We start from the raw sequence: 25,936 nt of genomic DNA on the forward strand, positions 1-25,936 counted from the left end.
TGTGATTGGCTGCGGCCACATCCCCGCACTCTGCAGCCCAATCCTGTGTCTTTCAGTATTGTTTTTTTTTTTTTGCGCTCAGCTCTTGACTGTGTGCTCATAAACCTTTATGTGAGAGCATCGCCTTTAATCCACATTATTTATTTCAGCCATTTCAGTGTAATACTTTCTTTACAAAGTGTTCTGGATGTCTAGAATGATTTAAGTTCATAGTCCCCAGCTGCTTTGATGGATGCATAAGATGACTTGCATAGTAAGTGATGAAATGTAATGGTAGACACTGTATTTATGTGTGTGTGTGAGAGTGTGTGTTCAGTGGATTCAAGTTTTAATCACAAATGCAATATTTTAATTACAGAAGCATAGAAATGTCTTTCAGACTCGTGTGGATGCCAGCATGTGCCTCATCCATCCTGGTATCTGGGCTCAGAAAGATGAATAAACGTCCCATTGACTCATGTCCTGTCTTTCTCCCTCGGTTTGGGCAGGCTGGTTTGCCATGGACACAGAGATGATACCCAAGTTCTCCTCGAAAGACGAGGAAATTGATTACTGGAAGGCCCTTTCGCTCAAGTACAAGAACAGGTGGGTCTCTGGATGACATCATCTCTGCTGCCTGCTGGGGGGGGGGCGCTGGGCTATCACAGGATGATGTCTGTTTTGTTTTTCCACGTTTGTTTTGGCGTCGCCGGCTCTTGCCACTTTCTCGTCCCTGGCATGCCGGTTATGTCGTCTGACGTGTAGGGCATTTGATACTTGACGTTGCCTCACCCAACTGTGCAAAGTCCATGACTGTGACTCCAGGAATCCTGACGTCAATCGGAATCCCTAGTCTGTTCCGTAGATCCTTTGTGGGTGGCTCTCAGTGCTGATGTAGCCAAGCTCTGGAGATGGCGTATGTACGATGGCAGGTGTATGTATGAAATTCCCCCGGTCTATACTCTTGAAGATGACTGAAGGTAACCTGCCCGTACCTTTCAGTGAAGATTTTATGCTTTGATTACACAACCAGTTTGGACTTTTATGGGAAGTCCAGGGTGGATGTTTCTTCAGTACCTTTCAGAAATAGTAGATCCCCTCTCGCTTACATGAAAAGAAAAGCTCTATGGTAGTCCCTTTACTTGACTGCTGTCAGAGATGAGAAGCCGGAGAACCAGGAAGTCATTTCCTTTACCTCTCTCTTTCATTATGTGCTATTATTAGGCCTGTCCGTTCCTGTCTGTGCTGGGGCGAGCCCTGGCCGATTTTCAGGGATCACGGAGCACAGGAGTTAGGACGTCCTGTGATCCACAGCGGGGGAAAGATCACAGCGGACTCTCACGCACAGCTTAATGCCAAACCAGCTTAGGCCTCCATTTAGTTACATAAACCTGGCTGGGGAAAAAAAAACTATTTCCCATTAGTGTTCACGTAAGGATGACTGATCCCTTGAGCAGTGTTGGACATCGCACAGTGAAATAAGTCCTCACAAAGCATATTTTTAAGAAAAATGGTGTAAGGGCTTACTGAGAGGTGCTGTATGGGGTCTAGATGGAGTTCACGGGAGGATTTGGGGAAAGTAATGGAGGGGTGGACAGGACTGAGGTTTTATTTGAGTATTAATGGGGGTGAAAATACAACAAGAGTGAGGAGAGATACTTGGTGGATGTTTAGGAGTTTGAATATTTGAACATTGTGCTTGTGTTCTGATCATTGTGGTGCATTCATACTTGGACACATTACATAGAGTATTTCTGTGTGTCTTTCTGTTTGCTTGCATGTTTTTTTTTATATCTTTGTGTTGATCTGATGGGGAGATGAAGGAAACCTGTAGATCCAGAGAAAAACTGATTTAAAACTGTCCATTTTCTGAAAGCAACAGTCTAGAATGCATTGAAGGTGACATAGTTTAGATTCTGGAGCTGACTCAAAGTGCTGTCTGTCTCATGACTTACACAACCTGGGGTATTGTTTTTGTCCTGAGGGAAGAAACACATGCCAAAAAACATTACACAGGGCCCTACAGTGCTCACGTTTTAGGAGCGTTTGCTCCTGAAATTTGATGTGCAATAACCGGAAAAATCATTTAGGGGCACATCCACTAATTGGGATGCATTAGTGTGCTCCTAAATTTTTTACCTTAGGAGCACATGTGCTCCTAGGAAGAAATGTTCAGCCCTGAAGGAATTCTTTCTAAATCTGGGTTATTGTTTGACTTACATGAATTTAGGCGATTAGCTCCTTCATCCAGAAACTTAAGTAGTTTACATTTTTTAGACAATCCAGTTGTACGGCTGGATATTCTAAAGAAGCAATTCAGGTTAAGCACTGCGCTCAGGGGCACAGCCACAAGGGAATCAAGCTAGCAATCTCTGAGTCCCAAGCCAGGGCCCTAACGGCTGCATTAGCCGGCCACATTAGTACAGCATCTCGAAACACCACTGACCCACGGCAGGCTGCTCTGGGCTCCCAGCAGCCACTGCTTTCATTGTGGAAGGGAGGCTTTGGCTATGAGGCTTATTTTCTCCCTTCATATTGCGTGTGTGTGTGTGTGTGTGCGTGTGAGAGAGCTTCCATCTATGTGTTTGCGTGTGCACATGTTGGAGTATCCAGGGAGAAGTCGGGGTTTGAGGGAAGAAAAAAAAAAGGAAAAACATATGGAGGAATTTCCTGTTTGAAGAAAGATAAATAAATCAGCCGTGTGAAAAACAGCACCTCAGCTTGACAACGCCTCTAACAAACACCGCAGGGATTTTGACTGCCCAGTATTTTAACTGCCCAGAGAGACGCTGTGCTTCAGAGGGACGGGGGGTGATTTAGTGTTTTACAGGGACTGGGGGCTGAGAGAGAGACTGTGTTTCTGAGGGGCAGGGGGGTGCTTTGGTGTACAGGGCTGAAGTGTGTGTGTGTGTACCACAGTGTGTGCTGGTGGTCAGTGGTGTGGAGATGGTGTGTGTGTGAGGTGAGTTGCTAGTGTTTACTGATCGATGGAGGAGAGAGAGAAGACAGAGAGAGGAACAGACGACAGACAGAGAGAGAGCAGAGAGTGAGACTGACAAAGACAAAGAGAGAGACAGAGAGAGACTGAGTGGCACAGGAATGTTGGGTTGCTGGGCATCAGTCCAGCTCCAGAGACACAGGGATATCCGGGACGTGAGTGACGGTCCTGGCCCAGGATGTAGGAAGCAGAGATCCCTCTGTCCTACCGAAATATCCCCCCCACCCCCCTCCCCGCCTTTTAACCTGTGCCCCCAAAATACGCTGTGACTTCATTCCGCAGCTCGGAGCCGGCGCCTTGTTTAAAGGATTTCCTGTCTCCTCGCCTCTGACCCCGCCCACCCCCCCCCACCTCCCCCACCCCCCACCCAGCGCATTCCTTTGGCGCCCGTCCGGGCGCTTCCATTTTTAGCAGCGCCCGTGTCCGTGCGGACGGGCCGTCAGGAAGCCGCCGCTGTAGCGCTGCCCCCCCCCCCCCCCCAGCTCAGATCAGCAGACAGGCCGCCGGCCCTAAATCTATAAATAGGATTTGTGCCGTCGTTCTCCGCCCCCGAACGCCGCGTACCCGCCCTGGGACGCCCAAACAGACACAGAGGTACATCATTCTGAGTGGCGGGAGGCTGGCCGGGCAGCGGCGAGAAAGGCGTGCCTGCCTGCTGGAGGCTGGCCGGCATGGTAAGATGGGTCATGTAAAGCGCTTAAGTTCAGATCAGTCACCAGCCTGACAGCCCTGCTCTCCTGTTGGCTTCAGGAGCAAAACCTCTCTTGCTCTGCTCGGGCTCGTGTGTGTGAGTGGCTGGAGTGATGGTGAAGGATGGGAGTCGTGTTCAGTGTATGCGCTTTAAGGTTGCGGCAGGATCTGTGTAAGTCACACAGGCCTGAAGTGTAAAGACTCTGCTGTCTCTCCAGTCACTCGTGACATTAACGGCCATTTCAGGCCCAGTGCAGTAAAAACATCTGAGCTGCTCACTCAGTCACAGTCTGCAGAAGCTCACAGTGAGGACATCATGTGTGTGTGTGTGTGTGTGTGTGTGTGAGTGAGTGAGTGTATGCGTGTGTGTGTGTGAGTGAGTGTGTGTGAGTGAGTGAGTGACTGTGAGTGTGTGTGATTAAGGACAGGCTCGTGGGGTCCAGGGCCCTGCAGTGATTTCACAGGCGGAAGGAGAGGCCGCTGATAAGCCTGAGTGAAGACGTGTTTATCTGGACGCTCACTTTTATCTCGCTTGTTTGTTTCCCGGTATTGTCAGAAAACAGGATGACCTCTGATCCTCTGTCCTGTCCAGCCCTGGTGTGTGTGTATGCGCTTGTGTGTGTTATGTGTGGGCGCTTGTGTCTGTGTTGTGGGTGTTGTGTGTGTGCGCTTGTGTGTGTGTGGGTGTGTGTTATGTGTGTGTGCGCTTGTGTCTGTGTGTATTGTGGGTGTTTGTGCACTCGTGTGTCCCTGTGTGTCCGTGTCTGTGTTTGTCCATCAGAAGGAAATGGACAGTTTATTTCTCTAAAAGTGACCCAGTTATCATGTCGCATTTTCCCGTTAGGAGTAATTGAGTTACCACCCCGCCCTGCCAGTGCTGTCATCAGCTGTTTGTTTACGGAAACCCTGGTAACGGGGCCTGTGGCACACTCTCTTCCCGTTCAGAGGGTGCGGCTGTGCACACCATTACAGCTCAAACACACCCTCCGTTGCACTCTGAAAAGACGTCCTGATACACACTCTCAGATTCCGCACTGCCTCCCATCTCACGGCCGTATTCTTTATAATGATGTTGAGGCCTTGTCTTATTTCGGTAACCCAGGGGTACAGTCCGGCTAACCAGGTTGCCCCCTCCCATTGTAGTGCTGTCTGCTGTCCCTGGTGGAGGTCTGACTCCCCTCTCTCTCTCTCTCTCTCTCTCTCTGCAGTTACCAGGACGCCCATGAGGAGCTGCTGGAGTTCCAGGAGGGCAGCAGGGAGCTGGAGGCGGAGCTGGAGGCGCAGCTGGGCCAGGCGGAGAGCCGCATCCGAGACCTCCAGGCGGAGAACCAGAGGCTGAAGAGCGAGGTGGAGAATCTGAAGGTAGGTCCTCGCCCGGTGGGCAGGCAGAGACAGGCGCCCCTCGCTCCGGTGCACGTGTTACCTTCAGGCTCATTCGCCTGGCTGGTGCGCCTGCAGGACGGGCAGAATTTGCAGGGTGCGGGTTGAGTTGATGGGACATGTAGTGTGGAGCACAGGCACTTCAACTTGTGTTTGCTTCTGAAGGACGTTCATATGCTGGTGAGCTTTAGAGAGCCATGTGGTTGAATGTAAAATGTTGGCCCCAGGTTCCGTCTCGTTAAAGAGCACGGCATGGTTATGGTATGACTGGATGAAGGGGCAGAAAAGAGAGGGAGGAGGAGAGCAGGTCTGTAATTCAAATCCCGCCATCGGCGGCTTTCTGTGACCTTCCGGAACACTACCGCCCGCACTAAATCGCATCAGAGCCACAGTTCATTCCTGGCGCAGCTCTCCGGGACACGCTCACCTCCACCTCTGCCCCTCCCGCCTCCTCGCCCGTAGACGTTCTGGCAAATTCCGCAGATGTTCGGCGTGGTTTGCGTGCGGAATGCGAACGCCGTTCTGGACCTGAGGTCTGTGTTTTTTTTGCGCGTCTGCGCAGTTCCCCCTCCTGCGACTGCGGTGCGTTTCCAGGCTCGTGATTCGCCCAGGGAGAACGCCGGGCACGAGGAGGAGCGCAAACGAGTTTGTTGCCGTGCTTACGGCACCCTGTCCTCTCGCTGGGTTTTCCCACTGCGGCTTAAATCGCTGGCCCCGCGTGTGACCTACCACGGCATACCACAGTGATGATGTCATGGCACGGGACAAAGACAGGAATCTGCTGTAGATGGAACCATAATTTATAATAACAATGCTACGCAGAGTATCTTTTTCCCACTCATGCGGTGGACTGAGTGTGATCTATACTCAATGCATGGGCACAGCTGTTTCCATATTTTTAATAAGTGCCTGCAGTTACCTCATTCAACCAGTGACTAAGTTCTGTGACTGTGACCAAGTCCCTGTCAGTCTAATAGAATGGAGCCCTTAAGCTATGTACTGCTACTCAGAAATATTTAAACAATTCCTGTTTGTCATTGTGCCAATATGCCAGTGACAAGCCAAGAATACTTTTGGAGGTTGTCACTGTGTGCAGTGTAAACACCCTGGTAGCAGTGTTTAAATAAAGAAAAATCAGGTTTCATAATAATAGTTTGCCAGCTGAATTAGCTAGCATATTTTTGTGTGTGGGTAAATGTGTTTAATTGGCTAGCGCATTTGCATGTGTGGGTAAATGTGTTGAATTAGCTAGCGCATTTGCGTGTATGGGTAAATATGCTGAATTAGCTAGCGCATTTGCGTGTATGGGTAAATGTGCTGAATTAGCTAGCGCATTTGCGTGTGGGTAAATGTGCTGAATTAGCTAGCGCATTTGCGTGTGGGTAAATGTGCTGAATTAGCTAGCGCATTCGCGTGTATGGGTAAATATGTTGAATTAGCTAGCGCATTTGCGTGTATGAGTAAATATGTTGGATTGGCTAGCGCATTTGCGTGTGGGTAAATGTGCTGAATTAGCTAGCGCATTTGCATGTGCAGCTAAATGTGCTGAATTAGCTAGCACATTTGCGTGTGGGTAAATGTGCTGAATTAGCTAGCGCATTTGCGTGTGGGTAAATGTGCTGAATTAGCTAGCGCATTTGCATGTGTGGAGTAAATGTGTTGTGTGGACTTAGTGCAGCCAGAGGCTCAGAAAGTGGAGCAGGTCCCACCTGGCTGCTGTCGGTGCCTTACTGTTGAAACGGCGATAAAAAGAAAGTGCTTCAGGAGAGGATTTGAGATCAGACGGAGAGAGAGAGAGAGAGCACGCAGATTCAGGTCAGACAGGCAGCTGTGCCGTGGGACTGCGGGGAGAGCTGAAGCTGTGGGCCACGCCCACTTCATAGAGCCATCCAGCTTCTGAAAAATACATTAGGAGAATGTAGGCTAACCACAGTGCCATCTCCACTGTGAGAGCAGGGCCGTTTGTGTGCGAGTATGTGCATGCATGACTAGGGGTAAGTGCACATTGGTGTGTGTGTAAGTGACTATATGTATGTGTGCGTGTGTGAGAGTGTGTCTGTGTGTGTGTGTGTCTGCGTAAGTGTATGTTCCAGTGACTATGATATGCACGTTTATACGTCGCTTTGAATAAAAGCGTCTACTAAATAAATGTAATGTATGTCTGTATGTGTATGTGTATGTATGTGTATGTGTGGGTGGAAGTGCATCTGTGCATGCGTGTGCTTGTGTGTGTGCGTGTGTGTATGAATGTGTGTTTGTGCGTGTGTGAATGTGTTTGTACATGTGTGAATGTGTGTTTGTGTGTGTGTGAATGTGTGTTCGTGCGTGTGTGAATGTGTTTGTGTGTGTGAATGTGTGTTTGTACGTGTGTGCTTGTGTGTGTGTGCGTGTGTGAATGTGTTTGTGCGTGTGTGAATGTGTTTGTACATGTGTGAATGTGTGTTTGTGCGTGTGTGAATGTGTTTGTGTGTGTGTGAATGTGTGTTCGTACGTGTACGCGTGCTCTGTCATGCTGACCCTCTCTCCTCCGCCCTCCTCAGGAGAAGCTGGAGCAGCAGTACTCGCAGAGCTACAAGCAGATCTCCGTGCTGGAGGACGACCTGGGCCAGACGCGCGGCATCAAGGAGCAGCTGCACAAATACGTGCGCGAGCTGGAGCAGGCCAACGACGACCTGGAGAGAGCCAAGAGGTCCGGCCCGCCGCCGCCGCCGTCCTCACTACTGCAGTCCACAATCATATTAACACATGCTTTTACAACATGGTGCACAGGAAAAGTACAGGCATTCAGGAAAAAGCAGGATGAAGTTTATGTATGGAATTGTGAAGAAAAATGTCAAGTGAATGCAAATGTAACTGATAAAGAGCACAATTCTAATGTCATGTTAAATAAACAGCAAGACTGAAAAAAGCTTTTTTAATAATGTCAGTTTAAATAATAACTTGCACACAATTCGTTTTACACATAAATTCCTACGGATGGATCATTATTGATCCAGTTCAGGCTAAGCTGTTTGCTCTAAGGTAAAAGGGCAGTGCACCACGTGTACCATCCCGTTGCATTCTGGGTACAGGCTAGGATTCTGAACTGCCAGCACCAGAAAGACTGAGAGCGGTCGATCATTAGCCTCACGCCGAACATTCCTCAAACAGCAGAACCAATCAGGCGTTCCCAGAGGCAGGTGATCTGTGTTTGACGCTGGTGGAGTTTTGAAGAGGAGCAGAACTCTGCTAGTTAACCAATCTCCCAATTCCACACCAATCATTTGTCCAATTCAGTTCCATTGCTGTGATTAAATCAAATTGGATTCGGTTAAGTCCAGACATGAAACGTCTAATTTCAGCAGAGAAGGGGCTACAGGTCTCTTATAGGTGCACCGCCGTTGTGTTCTCTCTTTGCCCTGGAGAGCCGCAGGGTGTGCTGGTTGCCATGGTTGCCTAGCACTTAAATGACCAATTAAAGCAGTGGAAAGTTGACTTTGACTTTCCTTGTGTGGTTTTCTTGGATTTGAATCGATTGCTGATTGTAAGGTGAAGGCAAAGCCCAGCCACCCGAGGGCCCTCCTAGGTGCTAGAGTGAATACCAGTGTTATAAGGCCCGGACATGTGGACATGAGCTCCTTAAAGTTTTGGTACTTCTCTGTGGGGCATCCCAAGGTGCCCTGGAAAGGTGAACTCTCAGGGTGCCTGGGAGATGCGCTCTCCAGGCGGAAGGTCACATGTTCTCCCGTTCTCCCTGTACCCGCAGAGCCACCATCGTGTCCCTGGAGGACTTTGAGCAGAGGCTGAACCAGGCCATAGAGAGGAACGCCTTCCTGGAGAGCGAGCTGGACGAGAAGGAGTCCCTCCTGGTCTCCGTGCAGAGACTCAAGGACGAGGCCAGAGGTGCTTACGGACTCAAATTTCTACCTGCAGTTTCTCCCCCCTCTCAGCCCCGCCCAGCTCCCACTGTTCACTGTGCCCACTGTGTGCTGCTAGCGACGCCGCTCTTCTGAGCGGGGTAAAGAGCTGCTCTGGGCCGAGCTCTGCGGCTCTGTGCTCTGAGGACGCAGAGGGAGGATGGGGGACTGCGGCCCTGGAGCTGAGCCCAGTGCCGTAGCTCTGCTGTAATGGGACCTGGGGCCTGCGTCAGGAAGGCAGGCCGTTCAGTGCGCAGGCAGTGGGGTGTGAGAGCTGAGGTGACTGCAGAGAAAGGCGGTGAGCCTGCGGAGGAGGCCCGAGAATGTCTGTCAGTCATCCCTGTTTTCCTTCTGTCCGTCCGTCCGTGCGGCAGACCTGCGGCAGGAGCTGGCGGTGAGGGAGAGGAACACCGACGTCACCAGGATGTCGGCGCCCAGCTCGCCCACGCTGGACTGCGGCGACAAGATGGACTCCGCCGTGCAGGCCTCCCTGTCCCTCCCGGCCACGCCCATCGCCAAGAACATGGACAACGCCTTCGCCAACTCCAAAGGTCTGTCCACTCTCCCCTCCCCTCGTCCTGTTACCACAGGGGGGTGTTCACGCTTATCTGAGAAGGGCTGGTGTGGGTGTAGGCACTGGCTTTTGTTCTAGCCCAGGACCAGAACAGATTCAATGAATCAAGTTTCTGGTTGAAGACTATGATTAGTTGATTTGATAGAAGATGAAAAGCCTGTCCCAGCTCTCCTCAGACAAAATTGGGGACCCACGTTCAACAGCTGTCTGACTCTCTATTCCCCCCACTCCTGTCATGTCTCTTAAGGGTATTCAACCGGAGAGCTTGATAGTAGGAGACTAACAAAGTAGGTCTGAATTCAATCAACATTTGACAAATAAAGGCCTGCGTCTGTTTGTACTTCACAAACAGAAGTTGAGTCATGGCCAAAATGGATTCGCCAAGCTGTGTTTGTGATGATAAAAAATATACTAATATTTGCATTGTGAGTCAAAGTTGAGGACAAATGTTGACTGAATCCAGGCCGTAGTTTTGGATTGGAGTAGAGGACGGTAAAGTCGTTACGCGTAATGCCATCACTATAGCCCTTCCACCTCTCCTCAAGGCCCAGGTTGGGCTTCGCTGGCGACCTTATGTGCAAGCAGTCATTTGAAAAGGTCTTGCAGTGTCTCTGCTTTTTCCAAACCTTTTCTCTATGGCCTATAGTAATGTAGATAAATCAACGTCATTGAGTCACGCTAATTTACCCAAACCTTGTTAGCCAATTTGTCCCTTAATAAGGATGTGAGCCAACTGTGATTTCAGTTTCATGGGTCTCTCATAAGACCAAATAAGCATGCCAAATTTCATTAAGATCTATGACGATTCGGTCCAAAAGTGCGTTGAACTGACCCAGACTTACCCACCTGTTTGCCGATGTTTTCCCGCGTGCTAACGTTCTCTCTCCATTTCCCAGTGCTAGCCAATGGCTGCGGTGGCTCTCCGCTGACACCCTCTGCAAGGATATCGGCGCTCAATATCGTGGGCGATCTTCTTCGGAAAGTTGGGGTGAGACTTTGCGGAAACTTTTTTCCATTACTTATTTATCCATTGCACCGTTCCAAGCACTTGCCTCTCAACCTGCACTGCAAGCATTTTGCACCTGAACTCTACTCCCAAATCGAGTCTTCCCCCCATTTCTCCAGTCCACTGTGGTATCTTGCCGAAGGCTCGCTACATTCCTGAAAATGATTAACGCTCAATGTTCCTGCATCATAGAACAGGCTGAAGACGTTTTGGTATAATGCTTTCATCAGTATTTACAGTGCGTCTTTGCAAAGGAAAAGCCATTTAATTAGTGATGAAAAATTCCAGTCTTGGCCCACAGCGATGATATAACTTCTGCAGTAAATAAAATCCATCTAAAGTAAAAAATTTTAGTGTACACCCTTCTGGTCTGTCGGTGTTGTACTGTTAGGGTCACCTAAAGGGGACTCTGCCCACATGGCTTGGTATACGGTGTAGCTCAGGGATACTGAAATCTGGCCATTGAGGCCGTGTAGTACTGCTGGTTTCATTTCTACCTGATAGTTCATTGATTGATTAAGGTCACTGATTGGCCAGAGACTGAACTCCCCTGGTGTCCCAGGTTTTAATCAGTCTCTGAGCAGAGGGGAGGAATGAAACCCAGCAGTGTTACTTGCCTTGAAGGCAGTTTTGAGTACCCCGGCTGTAGCTCTTAGGTTGTAGGCGAGCATAGCCCAGTTCCTGACGGGCCCCTGCGTCTCTGTGCGTTCCCAGGCTCTGGAGTCCAAACTGGCGGCATGTCGAAACTTCGCCAAGGACCAGGCGGCGCGGAAGAGCTTCGCCGCGGGCAACGGCACCCTGCTCAACAGCAACGCCGCCAAGTTCTCCCACTCGCTCCACACCACCTACTTCGACAAAGCGTGAGTGTCCCGCTTTCACGGACCTTGACCCCTGAACTTTCAGCGCTTAGCGCTGGGAACACGTGGCCAGCATTATCAAGGCAAACCAGCACTGAACTCCATCATCACTTTCACTTAAAGCCAGACAGTCCTAATCTGTTATTTCACCACAGCTATGAAAGGAAAGGCTAGTTGACCAGCTTGAGCTTTGCACTGTGTGAAGGTTATTAGGTTACACACGTTATGTTTCAGCGTAGATTCAGAAACCCATCTGGATTCACTGTTTATGACCATTTTAAGAGTGAATTAGCCTACAGTGAAGAAGGCAGTTTCAGTGAAATTGGGAAAAGAAGTGTATACTCAGGACTGAAAATGAGCGTCATTAGCTTGTTACATGCTAATCGTTGTACATACCCGGCTATATTTAGTGGATCAGTATGCCATGAACAGCGATCTTACTTACACGGGTACAATGATTCCTGAGGTTTGAGTTGGACAGACATATCTTTTGTGCATTAGGGTTTTGTCCCTCTGATGCTTGGTGTGTGGTAGAAACGGATCCATAGCTGATCTGCGCTCTAAACTGCGCTCATATCAGCTCTGGAGGGCTAGTGTTGTGATCTGAAAGCCGTGTGAGAACCAGTGGGGTTTTAGCCTAGCGCAGGTGCTACCTGAAACGTTGGTTTTAGAGACGTGTGCCGACGGGAGTGTGTGTGTGTGTGTGTGTGTGTGTGCGTGTGTGTGTGTGTGTGTGTGTGTGTGTGTGTGTGTGTGCGCGTGTGTGTGTGTGTGTGTGTGTGTGTGTGTGAGTGTGTGTGTGTGAGTGTGTGAGTGTGTGTGTGTGAGTGTGTGTGTGTGTGTGTGTGTGCGTGTGTGTGTGTGTGTGTGTGTGTGTGTGTGTGAGAGAGACGATGGGCAGGCCTGTGTTTTGAGACCCTCTGTTTTTCCCCCCAGCAGGAGAGAGAGGGTCGTTTTCCCTGCGTTTGTTATGGGTAAAGATCCGAACCCCTCTACGCGGGGCACGCATGCAGCATTAACAGGCGCAGTGAAGTGCGGATAAGACCACACTGGTACAAAATCAGAGAACGGTGAAACAACACTTCTGGTGATTGGTGGTTACTGCTTGCTGATATTGGCCGCAGGAATCCCAGAAGTATTGCGAGTCAGTATTCACCATTCACAGTCACCATCTCTGTTGTTCTGTTTGTTATTTCCCTCGTACTCTGTAATTGGAGGAGCCCCTCTCTGTTTTCTACCAGCATTGTGATGTCACAGCTGTCTTATCCCTACTTTATCATTCCTGACCTTTAACCCCCACCTTCATACGCTAGACCAGGTGACCCATAGAGTAGACTGTCATCTGGACTAACAGCGCTGGGTGGTGGTATTTTTCTCCCCCCCCCCCCCTCCCCCGGCTTCTTAACCTTGCGCTGGTGTGCGTTTGCCTGGTTAGTGGGTGTGGCTGCTGCCTTACGGTCCTATGACCCGGTCAGGAGCCAATCAGGATGCACGGAATCTGCTGTGTTTCATGAAGCTCCAGCAGCGCTCTTGTGATTAGCCTACCGCGAGTCCCTCTTGATTGGGGGTTTCAGCTGAATGATAAACACTGGCGATGATTATAATCCTGTTTCAGAAGTTTATGAGACTCCTGTTGATACCCTGTACAATCCGGCTTTCCCTCCAGCTGAATTTGCTCATTAGATTGGATCGCTCTGATAATTAAATCATGAATTGGCTGTGATCTGATAAGTATCTTCTCTCAAAGGCAACATCTCAAAGATCTGTACCATCCTGGATCAGAGTCTGCACGGTGGCATATCATTTCTCATAGCGTTGCAGGATATTCAGCTGCTTGTTGCTCAATAGTGCCCCCTTGGGCAACTGCGAGAAGGCCTGCGCTGCCTTCTACAAGGGTCACATTCACAGAGAATTATGTTTGTTGAGAATGGTGGTCCTTGAGTCCGAGTGTCGAAGTGGAGTCAGAGTGAATCATACTGGAGTCAGAGTGAATCAAAGTGGAGTCAGAGTGAATCAAAGTGAATCAAAGTGGAGTCAGAGTAAATCATACTGGAGTCAGAGTGAATCATACTGGAGTCAGAGTGAATCAAAGTGGAGTCTGAGTGTCAAAGTGGAGTCAGAGTGAATCATACTGGAGTCAGAGTGAATCAAAGTGGAGTCAGAGTGAATCATACTGGAGTCAGAGTGAATCAAAGTGGAGTCAGAGTAAATCATACTGGAGTCAAAGTGAATCATACTGGAGTCAGAGTGAATCATACTGGAGTCAGAGTGAATCATACTGGAGTCAGAGCGAATCATACTGGAGTCAGAGTAAATCATACTGGAGTCAGAGTGAATCAAAGTGGAGTCAGAGTAAATCATACTGGAGTCAGAGTGAATCATACTGGAGTCAGAGTGAATCAAAGTGGAGTCAGAGTGAATCATACTGGAGTCAGAGTGAATCATACTGGAGTCAGAGTGAATCATACTGGAGTCAGAGTGAATCAAACTGAACCAAACGCCAAACATGAACCCATGAGTGTTTTTCGTGGATATACTGAAATACACACGCACAGTTCCTCAGAGCTCAGCTGGACACAGGCTATGGGAGAAAAAAGACAAAGTTTCACAGCTGGACCGACAGGGCCAGCAGAGGGCAGTCCTGAGTGTGCTGCGGGTACCTGGGTTGCCTTGGTTACAGATGGATTATGGGATGTTTAGTGAAGCTCCCCTGAGGGGTTCTGCAGAACGGTGAACCTGTTTTGGCCACACACACACACACCATCACTGTGTGTAGAGCAGGGCTGCCCAACCCTGATCCTGGAGATCTACCATCCTGTAGGTTTTCACTCCAACCCTGACAAAGCACACCTCATTCAGCAGCTAGAGATCTACCATCCTGTAGGTTTTCACTCCAACCCTAACAAAGCTCACCTCATTCAGCAGCTAGAGATCTACCATCCTGTATGTTTTCACTCCAACCCTAACAAAGCACACCTCATACAGCAGCTAGAGATCTACCATCCTGTAGGTTTTCACTCCAACCCTGACAAAGCTCACCTCATTCAGCAGCTAGAGATCTACCGTCCTGTAGGTTTTCACTCCAACCCTAACAAAGCACACCTCATACAGCAGCTAGAGATCTACCATCCTGTAGGTTTTCACTCCAACCCTGACAAAGCACACCTCATTCAGAAGCTAGAGGTCTGCATTGAACTGCTAATTAGTAGAGTCAGGTGTGCCAAATTAGGGTTGGAATGAAAACATACAGGGTAGTAGATCTCCAGGAACAGGGCTGGGCAGATGTGATGGGGATCAATGCAGGGGGCTCCTGCACATCATTGAGCTGTGTGCAGCTACCCTACACACACATGCAGCTACCCAACATGCTGCTGCAGAACTAAATGTGTTTTCAGTTTGGTTTTAGTTTTTTTTTTTTAATGCATAATACCAGGCTTCTTGTATGAAATATTAAAATGTTTAAGGTGAGTCATAAATATCACATGAATGAGGAAGTGTTTGGCTTTTATGTGAAGTGTTTGGATTTAGGCTGTTTTTTTTCCTCTTGCTCTTATCTTAGCGGGGTGGTGTGTGGGTGCGGTGCGGGTCGAACGACGGCTTGTATTTCTGCGGTGTGCGGGAGGACGTATCGACGGACAGAGTTCGGATGAGTGTGCAGAAAGAGGGAGGGAGGGAGGGGTTGCGGAGGGAGGGAGAGAGGGAGACGTTGAGTATAAATAGACGGCACAGGAAAGCACTCAGGTTCGTCCTCTGCAGAGCCATCACAAAAAAAAACAAAAAAAAAAAACCCCGCGGACTTTGCGCCGGGGCCAGCGGCTCTCACAGGGGTCTGTTGCCTCTGCTCTTCAGCCTCAGGCCCAGACTGGCCTTCAGCAAAGATGACCGATCTCCGCAGTATCGCATGAAACGGCACGCAGGTCGCTGCACGGGACACATGCATGGCTTCACAGAGTGCTGTGTGTGCGTGTGTGTGTGTGTGTGTGTGTGTGTGTGTGTGTGTGCGTGTGTGCGTGTGTGTGTGTGTCTGTACATCTCACGGGGGCTTAAATCTGGTGTTCCTTCTTTTCTTATCCAGAAACTCTCACAGTGCAGTGAGATTACACCAACACTGCAGATGCCATCAAATTACTCAAAGCACCATAAAAACAAATCATTTAATGAACATATTGTCACATTAACACCATAATGACAACATAAATATTAATGTAAGTGGCCACAGGATGCTAACTGTCTGACATTAACTAAAAATATTTAACATGGTAATAAAGGTTATTTTGCAGGCATGTTAAAGAGCTCTCCCTTTAAAAAAAGAAAAAAAAAAAAGATAAACAGAAAACTTTGTGTCTTCAAGTCTTGAGGCTTCATTAACTAAATGTGATTACAGATGCAGTCTTGTTTTCACCCAGCAGTTTTATCTGCAAAGACATTAATATTTGTGTGTAGAGAATGTTTTATTAAGTGCCAGAAGGCTTTGCTTCTGGAAGTGGAGTGGTTTATATCCAGCAGGGTTAGCAGATGTTATCAGACCCCTCAGTGGCATGTGCAGGTTACCTAATGGGCACATTTACATTTGAGATGTGTGTCTGAGGGAGGGAGGGAGGGAGGGAGGGAGGGAGGGGGAGGGAGAGGGAGAGGGAGGGAAGGGAGAGGGAGGGAGGGAGGGGGAGAGAGAGATGGACAGGGAGAGGGAGAGAGAGAGATGGACAGGGAGAAGGAAAGTGAAAGATGAGCTGGCATAGCTCTAGTCACCTGCCCCCTCTGGCATCGATCGCTGGAAACTGTCTCTCTGAGCGATAACGAGAGCTCTCAAACAGCTCCTTTGTCTCGGTGGAAAGAGAGAGAGAGTGGGAAAAGACAGGGAGATGGAGAGAGAGAGAGAGGTGGATCAGGAGTGAGTGCCGCTGGACTGGCCAGGACAGGCTATCAAAGAGACGCTAACACTGAGTCCACCGTTCACCACACCCAAAGACACACTGCATCCAATAAGCTGAAACCTGCTATTAGAAACCGGGGCTTTGTGGGTAATGAGAAGTGGCTTGTGGGTGTTGTTGTTCTGGGGGGTGCTAACCTGGCTCTCCTGTGCTGTTTATGTGGAGCAGGGCAGTGAACGGACTGGATCCCGGCGCCCTCACGGCCATCGCCGCTCCCCGCTCTGCGTCCCCGCCCAGCCTGCTGCCACTCAGCGTGTGACCCCGCCCCCCACCCTGCCCTAAGCCCCGCCTCCCAAACCATGCCACCCCACACTACACCACCGCTTCACAAAGGAACAGGCCTGAGGCTTGATGGACAGCAGTATGCGGTCACAGGACAGGACTGGGCTGCAGGACAGACTGGACCAGCTTTTATAAGCCCCGCCCCTCTCATCACTGGCCGCGCCCCCCTTGCCCTGCCTCCACCCGCCCTGGTGTGTCGGTACACGCGGGTCAGTGTATATCTGCTTTCACGTACGTGTGTACATGTGTGTACAGTCTGTGTCTGTATACTCGTATGTATGTAAATATGCACACTCAAAACACGCACATTTTCGTTTTGAAGTCTTCTCCGCAGAAACACTGCAGCTTCCAGCTGAGTAGTTTCGAGCGGCTTATTTCTAATAATATCTCACTTCACCAAAAAAAAAAACTGACAACGGTCCTCGTCCGAGTTTTGCTTCCCAGTTGCACAACTGAAAACAACAAAATTTCAGAATTATACACTAAATTATACACTAAAAAGACATATAAAGGGATTTCATTAATCGGTTGAGTTATGTAGCCTATAGCATATATTCTTGTTCATGTTGTAATTAATTATCTCCTTGCGGCAGCTGAGGTGAGGAGGATGAAGAGTAAGCCGCACAGATGGCCCTAGTGACTTTATCGGGGGAAAAAGACACGTTGCACTTTACTTTTTTCTTTTCCCCCCCACCTCAGATTCTCATGCAAATGGGAGTACACGGTGCAGCAGGTTTGTACGAACAGCCCTCAGAGTTAGATAGCCTGGACCTGTGGCTGTCACTCCAAACCGCTTTCTTTCCGATCGAAAGTCTCCCTCCTCCACCCCGCAACGACACAGTCCCACCTAGAGGCTATGTTTCTCTGCCAGCAACCTTACGAAACGGACAGTTTTGTTTTTGTTATAATTTATTTATTTATTAATTAGTTGATTCGCATTTTCCTGAGTCCTCGTAGTCTTAACACACGGTTCCGCTCGTTCAGCACTCTGACGGAGATTTAACCCTCCCCCCGCTCACCCGCCAGCTCAGCTTTCAAAAGCTAAAACCGTTTTGGTCATGCTGATGGTTTCACACACACTAAAGTTTGGATTGAATATGAATAGTATACAGTGCGTAGATGTGTAGCGACCAATTCGCCACTTGAACCCTATTTTGTGTCGATGAACTCACTTTGTACACGTGTTCACTGTGCCTCTTCATTTTTGCTTTTGTTTTTTTTTGTTTTGTTAACTTCAGTTCATTTAGTTTTTTTTTTTTTCAACAAAGTTTGTGAAGTTGATCTGGGTTCTCTGCTCTATTTTAAATACTGTAGTATCCACCATTTTGGCACCAGTTTGAATCCTGAGGAAGGAGATATTTGGAGCATTTGGAGTCTGATATCAGCTTTATTCTGAAAGAAATCCTTTATCTGTACAGTCCACACGGCTTTGCCTCTTCTCATCAAACACGATTCCGCCTGTCCATATGCTCCAGTGTACATAGGTGTGCGAGCATTGCAACTTTGCCCGAGATATTTGTATATATTTCAATACATATATATAAATACCAGTTTTGGGCATTGTGGCATTATTTATTTCAGATTGTTTTGGGCATGTACTCAAATGAGGAAGTGTATATTATAATACATCTACGAAAGGTCATATATCATGATGTGGAGTTGGTTGTTTAATTCTCAAGATAATAAAAGGTATTTACAAACCAAACTGTCTCTGGGTTTTTCCACACTCTGGATTATCAATGAGACCTCCTGTCTGACCAAAAGCACTAGATTTACTGTAGATTTACTGTAGGGTCACTGTTGGGCTGGAGTATTATCGAGCATATAAAATACAAAAATAAAATTTTATCTGAATCGCATCTTTTGAGAAACAACACTATTTACTCACTAAGAACGGTAAAAAGCAAGAACATAAAAATAAGAGCTATGCACCATTTTTAAAAATACGAGACCGATGACTAAAATCTATACCATTGGCAAAAACGCAGGGTTTTTTGGTGTATGAAGAAACTACTTGAACACTGGCTGTAAAAGTGTGAGCCTCTGACAGACTGAAAATTGTTAGGTGTGTGCCAGAAATGTGCATGTCATTTCTGAGCAAACAAAACATTATATGATCATTAAAATCATTTTCAGAATGTGTATACTTCGGTGGAAATGTTTCCCATTACCCAATCATGCATATTAGATATTAGATTTTTTTTTTTTGTTTGTTTTTAAAGAAACCAGATGTAGTCCCCCCCTAAGGATTAACACTGAACATGGCACAGTGGGTCTGCCTGTCCACTGTAAACCGGCATCTTCAATGCACAACAGCTGATTTCACTTTTATGCACTGCTGCCCCCTGCTGGTGAGTTATTTGGGACAGGGTCATTTTTGACCCTGAGGACAACAAGGGATTAAAATAACTCAAATTTTGGGGTGATTTTAATTATATAAAACCCAAAGCAATACATTAAAAAATACTGTTGTAATTGTCTTGTTTTAAATCACTAATGGTATCAGATGCATTTTGCACAATCAGTTTTACAGGTATGGGGGTGGTTAAGTCACTGCATGTAGCCCAGGACTTGTATTATTACTATTATTACTATTATGTATTAATTGCTTATCGGATGTCCTTATCCAGGATGACATTATTTGACATCGCATATTGGAATGTAGCTGAATCTTCCCAGAAGTCATTTAAATAGAAGCTCTCCACCCAGCGTACAACTGCAGGGTCTGGCCCAATTCCCTGAGTACTCCACAGTGCTACCCTGTGGAAGCTTGTAACAGTGCAGTCTAAATCAGAGTTAATTTGTATCAAATTTTTAAGATTTAAAAAATTGTGCACGAAATCTTACCTGCAAAATCCATTTGTCTGGACAGATAACTATGAATAATGGAAATAACAAGCTGTCAATTTCAATCTTTTTCCCCCTAGTTTAGAATCACTAAGTCTGGCTTTTGAGTCTCTATTATGCCACAAACAAGTCCCATGTACAGATAAACTCATCTGCCAGCCAATGACAATTTTACACAATATAGGCCTATTATGGGAGAACTGCTGCCAATTAGAGAGGTCCACTCTCACCAACAAAAACTGGTATCCCTTGGATACCCAGAGCATCGCTGGGCGCTAATGCTGCACAAACCCAAGGAACACTGGAGACAGGTTGTGTAAACCCACCCAGTGAAAACTGTCCCAATCAGTCAGCACTAAAACAGACTAGGCTTGAATTTGCAGTGTCCATGCTGAGATGGCCAATCCATAAGTTAAAGAAAACAGAAAACCGCATTCCCGGCTTCGTTCTCCGTATTTACACCTGATTGGTTTTCTTTTGGAGGTGGCAGTACAGAGGGTTGTACCGTTGGTCACAGCAAGAAGGTACTGGGTTTGAATCCTGGCCTGGGCCTTTCTGTGTGGAGTTAGCATGTTCTCACCGAGTCTGCGTGGGTTTCCTCCCATAGTCCAAAGACATACAGGTAGGCTAATTGGGGTAGGTAGGCCATAGGTATGAGTGTGTGAGTGAATGGTGTATGTGAATGGGAAATTATATGAATACAAGAAAGGGCCTCTCTTCCTGCTGAGTAAATAACATCTGTAAAGGACAAGGGGCTTGTGCGCACACCCTTCCAAAAAACACATGTACTGCTGTCTGACGAGGCAACCATCACCTATCCACTAAAAACTGCTCATACAAAATGTCACCTGCTTTTATTTGGGACAACACAAACCAATTCCACTCTGTAAAAGATTTTTGTTTCCAAAAAAATACATATTGAGTCTCTTAAATGTAGATTTACAATTTTTCACATTTTTCTTCTTTTCAGGTACAGCTGGGTTATCATACGCATAGAGTTTATTTTGTTTAATATATTTGGCACTCACAGGTTCCACTGTACCCTGGTCCCTTATAGAGTTATTCTTAAACACACACCACACACACGGTAGTGCTGACCATACATTCAAGGTACACACGTCTGCTTCCCAGAATCTTATGACTTCCTTCTGTTCATCTGTCCACATCTACCGATGTAGAATGGCATATTCCTCTACACCCCCAAATCCCCGTCAAAACAAGGTCTGCCCCCCGCCAGTGTCCGTTGAAACCCAGAGGGCCGGGAGCCACGCCCTCACTTGTCTGGCCCGCCCTTTTTATCAGCCAGCTCCTCCATCTGTCGCTGCCTTCGTTCCAGGATCTCCAGTAGCTTGGCGTCGTTCCGCGCTCGCTCCCGGGCCCGCAGGTCTGCGATGTCTTCAAAGAACACGTGCCTGCAGGAGAGTGAAACAAGCTCCCTGAAACAGCTGCAGGTTCTTCATTTATCCACCTGTACAACTGTGACACTGTCCAAAACATATTAGCATTCTAACCTACTTACAAGATAAATATTATGGCGCCATTACCCTTTATGTATACGCTATAAAACTACAGCCAGCTACCTCTCTTGGGTAGCACTTACAATCGCTCGGTATGCAACCCGAGCGACCACAAATTAAATTGAAGTGATATTACATAGTAGCCTACATACAGCACAACTGCAGCACGGATTCTCCGTTTTGTGAGCGGTAAGTACGCGCAACCAGAAGTGTGCAGGTTTGAATCTTGTCCAAACAAAATTTGAAATTGGGAGGGAGCCTACCATGCTAGCAGTAGCAGTAATGTTGTAATTGACAATGCATTATGTGCATGTTACAGCATCGGACTTGCCCTGAAAAAAATGGTTCTGCTAAACAAATAAATAACGCATCAGGACAGTCAAAGTCCATCTCTGGCATAAAAGGAAAAGGCTCAATTACAACTTCACATGCCACGTTTATAAATGTCACAGGTTCGATGCCCGGATGGGGCACTGCCGTTGTACCCTTGAGCAAGCCAAGGTACTTAACCTGCATTTCTTCAGTATATATCCAGCTGTATAAATGGATGCAATGTAAATGGTATGTAAAAAGTTGTGTGAGTCGCTCTGGATAAGAGCGTCTGTTAAGTGTCTGCAATGTAATCAGTTTAAGGATAAACTCTATTGGTATGTGCAACTTCTTTGGTGTCAGTGAAAGAACATTATCCATTGCCTACTGTTCTTATCTTTAACCATTTATTTCCCTTGTAAAATCTACTTAGCCATAGCTATACTGAAAATAGTTGCCTTTGAATTATAATTTCGGTAATATGATTAAGAAGTTAGATAAACTGACATGATAGCAGGAGCGCCAGCCAGCTTGCTGCAAAACTGCTGGTCATCGCGTTCTCTACCCACCCAGCTGATTACGACAGAACGCACCGATACTGGTCTCTCACCTGTTATAAAAGGCAGTAGCAAGACTCACGAGTAAGGTTCCAAATAATATTGGCTTTGTAAGGCGCTTGCGAGTGGATAGTCGATGCTGCTTCATGACCTCGACGTATTACAAGCAATGCAGTTGACTGCAACCGATCGAATCATCGAGACTTTATACTCCTGCAAATTTTACCCTATCATAAAGCATATTATTCGCTGACCGAAAACCTCAGTTTGTTCCGCTGACCTCCACAAAGTTGCGTGCACAACCGTGCACGAAACACACGTAGTATCACTTCCTGTCAGCTTGTCATGAAAAATAAATCGTTCTTTTTTCTTTGTGCGGTTAAATTGAGTTATCAAAAAGTAACTGAAATGGCTCACATGGAGCACTAACATTTATTTCAGACTACTTTTAAAAAAACAATTCATATTACGCCGTTGCCAAAAAGCCCCCTAAACCGGAACTCAAATTGATAGTAGCGGTGGAGCTGATGGGAATAATATTGAAGGACCGGAACGCGAAAAAAAATTGGAGGCGCTTTATTTTGAGACTAGAGACAGGTTGCTTTCGGTACGTTGTGTGGTGTAGTTTAACAGCATCTTATTATAACTAGCTAGTTAGACACATGGATAAATACTCCCATTTGCATGCAATTAATACAAAACCACTGTATTGTGGTCAGCTAACCTGTCTTGTGTCCATCTAGCTAACATTAGCCAACGTAACTGGGTGAATCCCTAATGTCGTCAGGAAGGAGTAGGTTTCCTGGACCGGATCGGTTCGAATACCTCCAAGCATTGGTTACCGAGTTCCAGGACACCGACAGTACAGGTACTGGTCCACTGCTGACTGGTTTAGGTAGCTGTGCGCGACATATCTAAGATCTGTATTCCTCTGCGATATGGGGCCAGTTTAACTCTTATATATTGTGGCACCCATTAAATGTAGTGCATACTTTTGCCCATCACCTACTCGGTCCTATGAATTTCTCACTGCTGACAGCTGAAGCTAAACAGGTGGAGTGAAGCTAAACGTGGTAACCCCATAAAACTGGCCGCTGGATGTGTTGTTTATGTACCAGCCCAGTAGGGGGTACTCTTCTTGACCAAGCAGAAAATCACTGCGGAGGGAGGTTACCGTGCTGTAGGAGATGTTGGTTTTCCAATGATATAAGATGCAAGTTATACTTTACACGTTATATTGTAGTAGCAGATAAAACACACAATTTGCCCAGTTACTTTTATTCTCATTGGAAGGTGTACTGTACTGTGGAGAAACGGCATGTTGTACAGGAGTGTGTATACAATTTCAGTCTGCTTTATGAGTTAGCTGCATTCATGTTAATGTCAATGTTTGTACTATAACTGACAACAGGATTTCAGAGTTCTGGACAGTTAATTTCTGATAACTGGAGAATGCCATGTTTATTTCAGAATAATTTGATTTAGTGCTGTGTCCATGCTTTGAGAACTTAATGAGAACAAAAACAAGGATGGTATATTTTCCCTCATTTCTACTTTTTCAAAAATATTTCTTAACCTCAAACCTTTGTCACAGTTTTACAACATTCTGTGTGCATGGTAGAAAAGATCCCTTTAAAGATGCCTTTCCGTCATTTGTCTTATTGATTGTGGGAGGATTTAATTATATTTGCTTAATTAATAAAAAAATAAAATATTATCTATGTCGATGACTTCCAGATGCCAAAGAGCAGGTCTTGGCGAATCTGGCCAATTTCTCGTACGACCCCGGGAACATGGAGGACCTGCGGACCCTGCAGGTGACGGAGCTCTTCCTGGACATGCTCACTGAGGAGAGTGAGAACCTGGTGGAGTTTGGAATTGGTGAGTGGCTGGAGCACCACAGGTTCACACTCCTGCTCTTAGTTACTGTGTTCTACATCAGGGGATTCCTGTGATCTGCTGGTCCTACCTCCATTTAATGTGTGCGGTACACTGTGTTTCATTGACCAGGATTTAAACTTGTCACGGTAAATTTAAACTTAATTAACATCACTCTTTTTGAAAAAGGACCAGGTTAGCTTTTCATTTTATAATAAAAAGTGGGAAACATGCAAATGAATTGAAGTTATAAAAGGAAAGTTAACTCTGGATATCAATCAAATTCCATTATACATTTCTTTTTTGACATTAATTGGGCCTGCACGCTGATTGTCACACTTGATCAGGCTAGTCTGTGTACGGGGCCTGTGGGATATATGTCAAGCCCTCTTAAAGGCAGAAGTAGAGATATTTGAAGCAGAGGAGTCGTGTACAGTGATGCCTCTCTCTCTCTCTCTCTCTCTCCATCTCTCTCCCTCTCTCTCTCTCCCACTCTCTCTTTCCATCTCCCCCCTTTTCTTTCCCCCTCTCTCTCTCCCCTCCTCTGTCACTCTCCTTCTTTCTCTCTCTCTCTCTCTCTCTCTCTCCCTCTCCCTCCCTCCTCAGGGGGCCTCTGTAACCTGAGCGTGGACCCCGCCTGCCGGGACCAGATCCTGGAGAGCGACGGCATCGCCCTGGTAACGGGCTGCCTGTCCAGCCGTCGGGAGGAGACGGTGCTGTCGGCCATCGGCACCCTGATGAACCTGGCGACGGGGGCGGGGCCGCGGGCGGGGTCCTCCGCCCGCGAGCGCCTCACCGACCCCGCCGTGCTGCAGTGCATGCTGCGCTTCTCGCTCTCCCACAGCACCCGCCTGCGCAACCTGGCCTGCGTCTTCCTGCAGGACTGCTGCACCCCCGCCCAGGTGGAGCGGGCCCAGCGCCAGCTGCAGGACTGCACCCAGACCGCCCTGGGGATCCCCCTGCCACAGGACTAGCTCGGAAACGGTTACTTAGCGACCAGGGCCGGGCAAAGCGACGCTGCTGCGGGTCAGTCCGGGCTCTGGTCAGCTGGCAACCTGGGTTCTGCTCCACAGGAAGAGACAGCCCAGCCCACGGTTATGCACACGCTGCACACGTAGGCTCTGGGTCCGCAGTGGATCTGATTACTTGCTGGAACAGGATCTGATTACTTGCTGGAACAGGATGTGATTTGTGGATGCCCCCTGTACACTTATTACTGGATTCTGGCTTCCTGTTGACAGCACTCTGTCATCCCCTCTGACCCAGAGATGCTTTTATAATGGATTTCAAAAGGAAAAAGAATCATTACCTCCACTGCTTTAACTTTTTAACAAGACAACATGCGGGATTTGTGATTGATTCTGTGTCATAGCCTTTCATCTCTCAACAGAATAAACACAGGTGTGTGTGTGTGAATTTTGTCCTTTTGAATTTTCTAAAGGTTTAATAAATGTGTACTGTTGTTTTGTCTTTCTGTTCTTTGCAGCGAACATTGAATACCTCAACAATTTAGTGCATTTCAATCAAAACTAAATTCCTGGTTTTGGGCTTCGTTAAAACCAGAATGTTGTGCTTTTTGTAAATGTGGCAGGCATTACAGTAAAGGAATTCATTGAGCGCCTGGAAATGTTGGTGCACTGAGCAATATGTGAACACTACCTTTAACCGCCACTGGAGGGAGACAGTCTCCTTAATTTAACAGAAACTGGGAGGCCGCTAAGGGTCGTTTGGCTCTGTTCACATCCACTAGGGGAGTTCTCTATCTGCATTTGATGGCAGCACAGGTTCCTGGGTTTAAATCAAAGTCCTCAGAAGACGTTGATTTGTGTATTTATTTGAACATTTTAGATGGGTACTTTACCCTGATAACCCAAAAACATTCTCACCATGTTGCTACCATGTAATGGCAATGTTATTACGTTGATGAAACATTCCGGTAACGTTGTGAGAACATTTAGTGTTTTCTGGGTTTGTCGCTGTGCTCATCTCCGTGTAAGTGACCGGCTGTATAAAATGCAGACAGAGGCACAGCGCCTGCTCTCATCTGGCCTCCATGCTGGACATTCCACAACTGCAGTCTGTCTGTGATCGTTATGGATGCTGTTGTAGTTTTCCTGGACCGAGTCCGCGCCGATTCTTCCAGTGCCAGGACTGGATCCAACCGGCGCCCGGCCCGGATGAGCCGGCAGGTGGACGGCACATGCGGCCTCTCCTGGATGAACCGCCCGACAGCCT

The 25,936-nt window shown here is 47.3% G+C and overlaps 2 protein-coding genes and 1 long non-coding RNA gene across 4 annotated transcripts in view; 2 read left to right on the plus strand and 1 right to left on the minus strand.

Annotated features, from left to right (window-relative positions):
- The window catches only part of LOC135248691 (nuclear distribution protein nudE-like 1-B), a 28,134-nt gene extending 9,836 nt beyond the window's left edge, over positions 1 to 18,298 (plus strand). Inside the window, exons 2-10 of one of the 2 annotated variants that reach the window (XM_064323546.1) lie at positions 489 to 585; positions 4,876 to 5,029; positions 7,588 to 7,736; positions 8,793 to 8,929; positions 9,318 to 9,494; positions 10,414 to 10,505; positions 11,238 to 11,383; positions 12,320 to 12,354; positions 16,480 to 18,298. In XM_064323546.1, coding sequence (XP_064179616.1) covers positions 500 to 585; positions 4,876 to 5,029; positions 7,588 to 7,736; positions 8,793 to 8,929; positions 9,318 to 9,494; positions 10,414 to 10,505; positions 11,238 to 11,383; positions 12,320 to 12,354; positions 16,480 to 16,487 — 984 coding nt within the window. In that variant the 5' untranslated portion in view covers positions 489 to 499 and the 3' untranslated portion in view covers positions 16,488 to 18,298. The remainder of the gene's footprint in view (positions 1 to 488; positions 586 to 4,875; positions 5,030 to 7,587; positions 7,737 to 8,792; positions 8,930 to 9,317; positions 9,495 to 10,413; positions 10,506 to 11,237; positions 11,384 to 12,319; positions 12,355 to 16,479) is intronic. The other variant, XM_064323545.1, reaches the window with a different exon arrangement.
- A 1,981-nt stretch (positions 18,299 to 20,279) lies between these two features.
- On the minus strand, positions 20,280 to 22,113 carry LOC135248698 (uncharacterized). The gene is made up of 2 exons (XR_010328477.1): positions 21,877 to 22,113; positions 20,280 to 20,852 (listed from the first exon to the last, which is right to left on the minus strand). It is a non-coding gene; the product is annotated as an uncharacterized LOC135248698 (long non-coding RNA).
- A 226-nt stretch (positions 22,114 to 22,339) lies between these two features.
- On the plus strand, positions 22,340 to 25,164 carry armc7 (armadillo repeat containing 7). Its single transcript, XM_064323551.1, has 3 exons — positions 22,340 to 22,691; positions 23,561 to 23,704; positions 24,308 to 25,164. Exons 1-3 carry the CDS (start codon positions 22,601 to 22,603, stop codon positions 24,673 to 24,675), a joined length of 603 nt encoding a protein of 200 aa, XP_064179621.1. The 5' UTR covers positions 22,340 to 22,600; the 3' UTR covers positions 24,676 to 25,164.
- The last annotated feature ends 772 nt before the right edge of the window (positions 25,165 to 25,936 follow it).

This window comes from Anguilla rostrata, chromosome 2 (assembly GCF_018555375.3).
Source record: "Anguilla rostrata isolate EN2019 chromosome 2, ASM1855537v3, whole genome shotgun sequence".
Taxonomy (NCBI): Eukaryota; Metazoa; Chordata; class Actinopteri; order Anguilliformes; family Anguillidae; genus Anguilla; species Anguilla rostrata.

What these genes read in the sequence shown, in the direction of transcription:
- armc7 (XM_064323551.1), top strand. Translation starts at nt 22,601, where the DNA reads ATGTCGTCAGGAAGGAGTAGGTTTCCTGGACCGGATCGGTTCGAATAC. An exon ending in CCAGGACACCGACAGTACAG is followed by an intron (nt 22,692 to 23,560) that starts GTACTGGTCCAC and finishes GATGACTTCCAG; the next exon opens with ATGCCAAAGAGCAGGTCTTG. An exon ending in CCTGGTGGAGTTTGGAATTG is followed by an intron (nt 23,705 to 24,307) that starts GTGAGTGGCTGG and finishes CTCCCTCCTCAG; the next exon opens with GGGGCCTCTGTAACCTGAGC.